General features: G+C 40.3%; 2 protein-coding genes across 2 annotated transcripts in view; one reads left to right on the top strand and one right to left on the bottom strand.

Annotated features, from left to right (window-relative positions):
- Positions 1-2,699: 2,699 nt before the first annotated feature.
- LOC115024828 (galanin receptor type 2) lies at positions 2,700-4,267 on the bottom strand. The gene is made up of 2 exons (XM_029456685.1): positions 3,880-4,267; positions 2,700-2,730 (listed from the first exon to the last, which is right to left on the bottom strand). Exons 1-2 carry the CDS (start codon positions 4,239-4,241, stop codon positions 2,700-2,702), a joined length of 393 nt encoding a protein of 130 aa, XP_029312545.1. The 5' UTR covers positions 4,242-4,267.
- A 4,552-nt stretch (positions 4,268-8,819) lies between these two features.
- kcnj16a (potassium inwardly rectifying channel subfamily J member 16a) overlaps positions 8,820-10,690 on the top strand; it is a 56,292-nt gene continuing 54,421 nt past the window's right edge. The window contains exon 1 of the mRNA XM_029456749.1: positions 8,820-8,838. The gene's annotated coding sequence lies outside the window, so the exon portion shown is untranslated. The remainder of the gene's footprint in view (positions 8,839-10,690) is intronic.

Raw genomic sequence — 10,690 nt, 5'->3', positions numbered from 1 at the left:
CCTTTCTTAACATCTTTAGGGGTAAAGTTTCCACGGTGATAAAAAAGTGTCCAACATCAATCCTTTTCCTCTCGATAAACATATTTTATTGACTGTTTTATTCCTTCATTGACATAGTATAATGTCATAAAAAATTCATAATATAGTATGTAAATGTAATGTAAATGTACATAAACAACTTAAGAAAAGTCATAGTAAGTATAGTATCAAACTATAAAGCAGCGAATCTGTGTATGTATGCGTGTATGTCATTCTCATATCTTGAGAACCCTTCATCAGATGTACTTCACACTTGGCGGGTGTATTCCTGGAGACCTAAGGACATGCAGTGTGGAAGTTGCTGCAACTTGGACGTGTAATAATATTTTTTACGTTAAAAAGGTATTTCACCTCTAAACTGGATCCATACAATCTCTAATGTTGTTATTTTAGTTGTAGTAGTTTGGTATATTTATTGTATTCTAATGTATTCTTTGAATACTGCTGCTGAAAGTGAGAGCTGGTCAGAAAACTCTGCTGTTGCTGCTGCTGCTGCTGGCCTAGTGGTCTGGTGGTACAGCTTCCAAACAGAACACCAGGTGGTTGTGAGTTCAATACCAGGGCTGCCACCATTGTGCCTCTGAGCAAGGTACTTAACCCCGAGCTGATCAGACTGTCCCTGTAGTTAGTTCACTGTAAATCGCTCTGAATAAGAGCGTCTGCTAAATTACCTGTAATGTGCATGTGGAGCTGATCATCTGTGTTTACTGAGCACTGATGTTAACCGAGGCTGTAGTCTGTGTAACATTATGTTAGTTTGTTTATTGGACTAAATCCAAAGTGGTAGAAACTAGAAAATAAAGGGTTGGGGAAAAAGCTGAAGAACTCGGAGCTTAAATGTCGAATCAAAACAGCAATCCTCTAGTTCAATCGATATATTTATTTAACGTGATAAGTCAAACATAGAAAATATTCTCAGCTGAGGACACATTTTGCGTCGCCGTTTCCATAGACCGCATGGCTCAAAAAGCCCCATCGTTGCGGTCTCACGGCTCCGCTCCAGGTGTGTCCCGAGAAGGAGTAGGCGTTGACCTTCTCCTCATTGGTCCCAGTTTGGCGCCTACACGCTCCTCCGTCAGCAGTCAGGAAGTAATGATTTGTTGACCTGTTCTCTTAAAGGGGAAGTGTCCCTATTATGTTTGTAATACTCTCAGTGCAGAAAATACATAATTGCGCAGAAACATATTCGTAGTGTAGATATATATATATTGATTGAGGTAAACAAATACATATGATAGTCTTTCCAATGTGGATTAATTTACCTGACAAAAACAACCTCATATTCATCTCACCTTCCCGGTGGCGGCGTAGCCAGAAGAGCAGCCCACCGGGAGAGGAGCCGCCTTTGACAGAACAAGCCCCAGCCCTGCAGTCACAGCGGGCTGCTGGACCTGTGTAACAGCAGCATCTGTGACTGAACTGCAGCTAACTGCTAACTGCTAACTGAAGCTACGCCGTTTCCCCGGGGCTGCAGACATATATACACTCTGCAAAACAGCCTCCTGGCAGCTGTGGGGACAAAGCGAGGCAGACTGCAGCTGCAGTGACTCACTATTACCTCTAGAGGAACACGTGGTATTACAGACTGGACGGAGCGCAGCTAGCTGTTAGCATGCTAACTTCGGTAGATGTTTCTGCAACACAACACCGATGTCTTTGACACAATGTCAACACTGTTACCTCTTCACATTCTGTTTAAGATGTTAGTTCATTGTTTTAATGGTTCAAATTTCAACATAACTCCGCTAATTAAATCCATGCTCTACTTCTGACCACGAGTAGCCGCTACTAGGCAGATTTAGTGATTTGACACCTTGATCTGACTGGTAATATTGGTATTGGCAGTGGTATAATTTTTTTGTGTGTTTTTCTGAAGTAAAACTATTTATAAAAGTCTTATATCAAATTTTAAGTGAAGAGTGAAAGAGAGGCATTAACATCTTTTCACCAGTGTTTCTGACTGCTAGTATCTGTGCCTTGACACAACCATGTCATGGCAGGTGTGTTGCTCAGGACCCAATATTCATTCTATTTTTATGGTCTCCACCAGCTCCTGAGGGAAATGTTTCTCTCTAGCTGCTAAATACTCCACTATGTTCACCAACTAGTCTCTAACTGTGTTTGTCTGCTGTTTGTATACTGTCACTTCAGCTTCCACGTCAATCTGAAATACAGTAAATTCATGATATGTGGGGTAAAAATAAGTTAGTGCCAAACTGTCCAGTGGAACCAGCTTCCAGTTTGTGTTCGGGAGGCAGACACCCTCTCCACATTTAAGAGTAGGCTAAAGACTTTCCTTTTTGATAAAGCTTATAGTTAGGGCTGGTTCAGGCTTGCCTTGGATCAGCCCCTAGTTATGCTGCTATAGGTTTAGACTGCCGGGGGACATCCGGGGCATTATCCCCAGAGTTTCTGTGTCTCATGTGAAAGCTTGCCACTGATAAAGTTTACGTCAGGATCAGGAATCGTGGCTGTACCTGCTGCCCTGGTCCTGCTGGACACCGGGAAGCCTTTTTGACATTTTCCTGGATTCATCCATACTTTCTCTTTTTTTGATCACATCATTTCTGTCAAATGGATGTTGTATTTGTACTATGTTGTTTATCCTGTACACACGACATCTATTGCACGTCTGTCCGTCCTGGGAGAGGGATCCCTCCTCAGTTGCTCTCAAGGAAAGTAGAGCAGAAGCTGCGGGACAACAACATGGGGACGGCATGAAAACCATCACAGGCTGCAAGAAGAAGGGCAGCAACACAACAGAAGGGGATGCTGCGAGAGCAAACCAGCTCAACCTGTTCTATAGACGGAATCGGAGTTTCTGGCTTCCGGTGGAATCGCAATGCATGCTGGGGTGGCAAGACTAGAAAAGTGAGCACCAACTCTACAAGGGCCGCCATATTGGATTTATTCTCTATGTGTGTCTCAAGCGTGTTTACATTGTATTTGGCTAGTTTTTAGTGTGTAATCATCGCTCTTCTAGTTATGGGATTTGAACACCGACATTGTGTGGTGAAAGGATGTTCAAACAGTGGGAGAAAGCTAAATAAATGGGCAGAATCTCATTGTGAGCTTCACGATTGCAAAAATTGCGACTGCAAGCCTCGTTCGAACTATTTCCATTTCCAACCGCACTAAAGAACAAAAACAGAAGGCTAGCATGGACCAAAGCTGTAAAGAGACAGGATTACAATGGGAAGTCTTGGAAGCCAAGAAATCTTTGCGGATTTGCAGTGAGCATTTCATGCAAGGAAAACCAACAAATGAATTCCCTGATCCTGATAATACATATATAATACTACATATATATATATATATATACACATATAGATATATATATATATAACTATATATACATATATAATACATTATATATTATACATTACATATATGTATATATATATATATATATATATATACAATACATATATACATATATACATAATACATATATATATATATATATATATATATATATATATATATATATATATACATACATATATATATACACATATATATATATATACATACATACATATACATATATATATATACATATACACATACATACATGTATATTCACTTTGAAGTCTTTGTTGGAAACACATCAATGGTTGAAACATTGTGTCCTTCAAAATCTTATTGTACATTACTTGTTAGAATTAAAAACAAAGCCACTGTTGGCATCAATTTACTGACAATTCAATAAAGTATTCCCTAACATTTAAAGACACTCCCAACATATAATATTCGTTGTGTTGTTGGTTGTGCATATTGTGTAATTATGAACTTTTCTATCTAGGAATATATAAAGTTTATAAAATGTAGTGGACGCACCTGTCCATGGAAACAGCTGTCAGGGTGAAGATGCTGGCATACATGGTGAGAAAAATGATGAAGTGCACAACCTTACACACCACAGGACCGAACACCCACTCATCCAGAGTGTAGATGGTGGCCTGGAAAGGCACGCAGAAAACAATAAAACACAAATCTGCTATTCCGAGGTTGAGGATGAACAGATTGGTGGTTTTGGTGTCCATCTGTCCGTTACGAAACAGAACCGCGAGGACCAGAGAGTTTCCCACGGTGCCGACCAGGAAAATGACCGAAAACCCCAAAGAGATGACCACCGACTCCACTTTCCAAGAGGAGGAGTTCACCGAGGATAGATTCATCTTTAGGTTATATTCATTCATAATTCGCGCGGTCCGATATCTATCCAACAACAATACGGCATGGGTCTTGGAGACGCGCGCCTCGTTTGCGCGCCACATTTCCATATCCAGACGCAGCGCAACAGGAGACGGACCCGGATCATTCACGTCATCTTACTGTTAAACAAGCATCTATAGTGGATACACTCTCCCAACCTCAGTCTCTACACTAAACACAGAACATTTTCTTCAAGGTAACTAATAAATGGCTCTAACAGAGGATCAGTAAGGGCCAATTCAGTACAACACAAAAATGTTCCAAGAAAGATCTTTGCTATTCAGATAGGCAGTTTGACAAATGCGGCAGTAAAAAAGTAAAACAAAATAAAGGCGCAATTTAACTACTATATAGACTTAGACTGTTGCAAAACGATCTAAATGATAATTATTTTCAGTCACCTGTTGACTCTGTCTGTGAGAATGAGAGCAGTCTGCCCCCTTGTGGTCACACTGAACCACTGCACTGCTGGCGGAGATCATTTACTGCATCCATGCTGTGAAATGCGTGTCTCAATTTATTTCCAACATAAATTAAATTGAAACTCACTGGGAACCGTTTGTGTTTATTTTATTCCCAATATTGTGAACAAAGCAGGAACTAACAATTATTTTCGTTATCGATTAATTTGCCTATTACGTTCTGGATTAGTCACTATTTTCTGATATTTTATTGACAAAATTACGGTTTTGTCCAAAAATGGTAAAAAACAAAAAAACATTTCATCATAAATTTGGCATTTCTTTACGGAAAAAATGACAGATTCGATTATCTAAATAATTTCTGTTGATCGACTAATTTATGATTGACTTTTTCTTTTGGCTGCAACTTAAAGATTCAATGTGTAAAATATGCCAGATTTTAAACTTAAAACATTAAAACAATGAACGAACAGAATATGAAGAGGTAACGGTGTTCACGTTGTGTCAAAGGTGTCTCTGTGTTGCGTTGCAGAGACTGAGTCTGACTGACAGTTCCGCTCCGTCCAGTCTGTAATACCACTTGTTCCTCTAGAGGTGGTAGTGAGTCACTGTAGCTCTAGTCTGCTCTCAGTACAGAGGGAGAAGAAGTACAGCTGACTGACTCGGGTAGACTCAGGGTCAACATTACATCCATGATCCCTGCACGTCAGTCACCAATTTAGCCGACTCTTCAACGGAGAGTTGTGTTTTTGTTTCGTCCTACGAGCCGACGGGGAGCGGCGAATACTTTGTTTTCTCGTTTCTGACACTTTGGATTGAATTAAAACAAACTTTCAAAACTTGCAGGGATCATGGATTATTGACACGCCCTGAGTCTGCTCACTGAGTGACTCACTATCACCTCTAGAGGAACACGTGGTATTACAGACTGGACGGAACGCAGCTAGCTGTTAGCATGCTAACTTCAGTATATATCTTTGTAACACAACACAGAGACGTCTTTGACAGAACGTCAACACTGTTACCTTTTCACACTCTGTTGATAAAGTTAGTTAATTGTTTTAATGTTTTAAGTTTAAATTCTGGCATGTCTTACACATTTAACCTTTAAACTGCAAATATTGTCCTTGAGAGAGAATAGTGGTTGACCGACCGACCGTCCTCAGAGCTACGCTGCTCCTGTAACAACGTGCAGAGTTAAGAAGAACTGGTGAAATGAGAAAAAGGCCTTTGTGTAAAAGAGCTGTAAGATTTGGTTAAATACAGTGAGAAGAATTAAATATTAGACTTTCAGTGTTTGAGTACCATTAACAGGATTCCATTTGAGTTGATTAAAGTGTTGAACAGAAAGCTGCAGTAATTAGTCTGCTGCAGTATTTCCCCTGTCCTCACTCACTGCTGTGACCCACTTCCCCCCTCAGTCCCTTGATCCTCGTATTCTGACTAACACCATACACACCAACATACATACCATTAGAACAGCACGTGCACACGCACATACACACATTGGGACACATTTCCCTCCTCCAGCAGTTGTACAAATACAAACACCCTCAATCTACTAAATTTAACAGGTTGCTTTTTTTATCCAGGAGGAAGCGGCTGCTTCGGTCCTTTTGTTTCCTCCTCCGGGAGTCTGAATTACTCCACGATCAAACATCCTGGAAGTCCGAGGAAGTTCAACAAGTCTAAAGAGTGCACATGATCTTACTATTGTCTATGTTGGGAAACTTAGACTCGTAAAAAGAATTCCCACATTACAACATTTTCCACTGCAATATGATGAATTGTTATTTAATGTGATGTAATAATTTGGGGGCATTTCTCTCGTTTCAACTTTGGTTACCTTTCCACTTTTCTGAGTTTCTCTGTATTAATATCAATTCATTTTTTATTACGTTTTTGCTTGTTTGACAGTTTAATATCTTTTGCCTGATATATTGTTTAATATTATTCGATGTACTTGTATCATACCAATGGTTTTGCTTGTTTTACCCAATTTAGCTACAAACCATGTAGACTTTGTTTTGTAAGACAGCGTTTAACAGAATTATATGCAATGTTTCTACCATTCCAGACATCCATTGGCCTTCAATTATTTTCCTAAAATATGAAAATGTATCAACAGAGAAAAAAACCTATATTTACACTTCCTTTACATCCATGGAGTCTAATCGCAAAAGTCAAAGCGACTAACCTCAATAAATATCATTATACATATCATACACTTTCAATTGATCTCTCATTATTTAAATAAATTGTCAGTGCAAAGGCATTTCTCCATTGTGTTTATAATGTTACCTTATGATGGATTAAAAATAAATTAAACAAAAGTTGACTAATTTAAATAAATTACCCACACCCCAATGAAGGCAAGACAACCAAACATGTGTGGTGAATAAACTGTACAAGAGATGTGCAACATGTTTTCATTTTGATATTATTAATTAAGTGCTAAATCTAAATATTTGGGATTTTTTCAAGTCTGTTAACCTCTTACCGTGTGCGAAATTAAATTGTATTTAAGTAAGAAGTGAATAGTTCTCCTGTTTACCAGCAGATGGCAGCAGAAGCGCAATGAATGGTAACTAGACAGTACTCACTGAGTTCATGCTGTGGCTCATTACACACACACAGAGTTCATCAGTCCTCAGAAGAGCTACAGATGGTGGTTCATGTTTACTCCTGTCTCACCATCCACCAATCACATACTCAGAAACCAGGGCCCTTTAAGCCTCTGTGATGCATTAAGTCTTTGTTTCCATGTGTCAGTTCTGTCGGGTCGAGATAGCAGTTACTTCTGACAAATGACGACTTCATCTTCGCACAGCGCGTTTAATTAAAGCTGATGAAGCCTAATAAGTGACACAGATTAAAGTCGGGGGGGGGGGGGGGGGGGGGGGGGGGTGCTGTCGATTAGTTTAGTGCATCAACCATAATTCATCAGAATGGATTTTTATGCTCTGGGAAACACTAGAAGTCAATTTGAGGGATGACTTTCCTGACCAGTCCACAATCGTTTCAGGAGGTAACGCTCAGCTATCAGATCAAGACTAACCTGAGTCATGTTTGAGATACCGTCTGCTGCACCGAAAAACTTCCTGTTAACCATGAAGGAAAGAGCAGGAGCCCCTCAAGCAGGATATGACATCATAGGTGTGTGCTCAAGGGCCGGGCAGGAATGTTGAAAGTAGCCTGCTGGGGGAGAGTGGTAACCAGACACCGCAGACTGGCGGTGACCACACATGGGAATATTTGAACTTCAGAAGAAATCATTAGAGTCTGAGTGGAGCAGGCAGGTGGAGGCAGTGGGCTCTGACCAGGGATGAGCAACGTGGATGCACCTGAAATAAAAATGCTGCAGTGGATGAATAATTATAGAAACTCTTTGTTTGCCTTTAAATATCACACAGTTGCAGAAATGTCACTGCACAAACCTCAAAACAAGAGGTTGGATTGATCAGAACTGCAGGGTACTGTTATAGCTAATCTTCGGAGCTTGAGGATGTGAACGGCTGGGGTGCTCATTCTGTGTTTCCTATGGGCCACAACCCACACATCATGATTCCCTCATTAAGTATGAATCCTACCCACAAGTGTCAACACTTGCAGGGAGGCGGATCGAGAAGCGGTGACCTCAAAACATCTGCTCTTTACAATAACACAGCGCTCTGCTCATCCGCTCAAATGGCCAAAACCCCTCATGACAAAACTCCACAGTGTAGCCGAGGCACATAAACCTCCGGGTAGCGGTCATTTTGGATTTGGATCTCTCTCTCTCTCTCTCTCTCTCTCTCTCTCTCTCTCTCTCTCTCTCTCTCTCTCTCTCTCTCTCGCGCTCTCTCTCTCTCTCTCTCTCTCTCTCTCTCGCTCTCTCTCTCTCACACACACACAATGCTCTTCTCAACTCCCCGCCGCCCTGCCTCGCTGATAGTCCCACACTTTATAAATAGCGTGCGCTTTTAATATGCGCGTGTGTCCAGTGGATAACGTCAGCGCTTTGGGAGAAAGGCTCAAGGAGTGTTTCATTATAAACCTGTACCATTAAAACTTGCTGGCTGGGTCTGGATTTTGGCTCTCACGTCCCCTCTCAAACTTTTATGAGGCCAGTTATGATCCTAAATCGATGCAGGAAACTGAGATGGAGGAGTTGGGTAAGGTAAGCAGTGCCATGACCTCACAAATAAAGGTAGTGCTGGTGATTGTATGGCTATTTGCACCATCGCATATTGTATCGTTCAACTTTAAGGCCTACAGTACTGCATGTACCTATATTTACAGTGCAGTTGTTAAGTATAAGGACAGCGACATATGTTTTGTTGTGTTGGCTCCAGCACATTGGATTCAAAGTTCTGGAGGAGGTTATTCAGACCCTCTACTTAAGTAAAAGTAGTGATATCATACTGTGAGAGTAGTCCTCCATAGAAAGTAAAAGCGAAATGTACTTAAAATAAAGTAAAAGTTAAAACACCGCACAAGTAAAAAAACTACCCAAAAGAAACCCCACAATTAAAGGGGGAAAAATGGAAAAAACCTCAGGGAGAGCAACTGAGGAGGGATCCCTCCCCCAGGACGGACAGACGTGCAATAGATGTTGTGTGTTGAGAATAAACAACATAGTAAAAATACAACATAGACAATCGATGAGACAGAAATGATGATGTGATCGTATGTGAAAAAGATAGATCCAGAACTAGGTGCTTGGCTCAAGGCAAGCCTGAACCAGCCCTAACTATAAGCTTTATGAAAGAGGAAAGTCTTTAGCCTACTCTTAAATGTAGAGAGGGTGTCTGCCTCCCGAACACAAACTGGGAGCTGGTTCCACAGGAGAGGAGCTTGATAGCTGAAGGCTCTGGCTCCCATTGTACTTTTAGAGACTCTTGGAACCACAAGTAACTCTGCAGTCTGGGAGCGCAATGTTGGGTTATAAGGTACTATGAGATCTTTAAGATAAACTGGCATTAATGGCTTTGTAGGTCAGGAGAAGAAATTTAAGTTCTATTTAGTTTTTTACCTGGAGCCAGTACTTGTCAATACACATGGCGTAGTATTTTGGATCTTATGGGATTTTTTGGGACAACCTAATAATAAGGAGTTGCAGTAATCCAGCCTTGAAGTAACAAATGCATGGACTAGTTTTTCTGCATCGTTTTGAGACAAGATGTGTCTTATTTTTGCAATGTTACGTAGATGAAAGAAGACAGTCCTTGACATTTGTTTTATGTGGGAATTATAAGACAGATCCTGATCAAAGATAACAGATTTTGTATGGTAGTGCTGGAGGCCAAATGAATGCCATCCAGAGTTACTATGTCATTAGAAAATGCGTTTCGGTGGAAGTTGCAAGACATCCAAGTTTTTATGTCCTTAAGGCATGCTTGAAGTTTAGCTAATTGATTGGTTTCATCTGGCTTGATTAAGAGATATAATTGGGTATCCTTTGTCCTTTGTCTGATGACAATAGAAGGTCATTAGTAACTTTCACCAGTGCCGTCTCTGTGCTATGATGAACTCTAGATTGAAATCCAGATTGAAAACTATTGTTATGTAAAAAATCACACAACTGTTATGTGACGGCTTTCTCAAGGATCTTAGCGAGAAAGGGAAGGTTAGATATCAGTCTATAGTTGGCTAAAACCTCTGGATCAAGAAGAGGTTTTATTACAGCTACTTTAAAGGATTGTGGTACATAGCCAGATAATAGAGACAGGTTGATCATATTTAATAACGAGATGTTAATTAAGGGTAAAACTTCTTTAAACAGCTTTGTTGGAATCGGGTCTAAGAGACAGGTTGATGGCTTAGAGCAGGGGTGTCAAACTCATTTTAGTTCCGGGGCCACATACAGCACAATTTAAGTGGGCCGGACCAGTAAAATCACAGCATAATAACCTATAAATAACGACAACTCCAACTGTTTCCCTTTGTTTTAGTGCAAAAAAGTAAAAGTACATACTGAAAAAATATGTAATGAACTATCTTTTTACAACGTGAAATTTCTTAAGAAAAAA

The sequence above is a fragment of the Cottoperca gobio genome, chromosome 19, assembly GCF_900634415.1.
Source record: "Cottoperca gobio chromosome 19, fCotGob3.1, whole genome shotgun sequence".
In the NCBI taxonomy this organism is placed as follows: Eukaryota; Metazoa; Chordata; class Actinopteri; order Perciformes; family Bovichtidae; genus Cottoperca; species Cottoperca gobio.
Note: the sequence above shows the minus strand (reverse complement) of the source record. Positions and strands in the feature narration are given on the sequence as shown.

Coding starts and splice junctions, on each gene's coding strand:
- LOC115024828 (XM_029456685.1), bottom strand. CDS start 4,241: ATGAATGAATATAACCTAAAGATGAATCTATCCTCGGTGAACTCCTCC. Junction 2,731..3,879: donor ACAGCTGTTTCCATGGACAG/GTGCGTCCACTA, acceptor GTTGTCCCGCAG/CTTCTGCTCTACTTTCCTTG.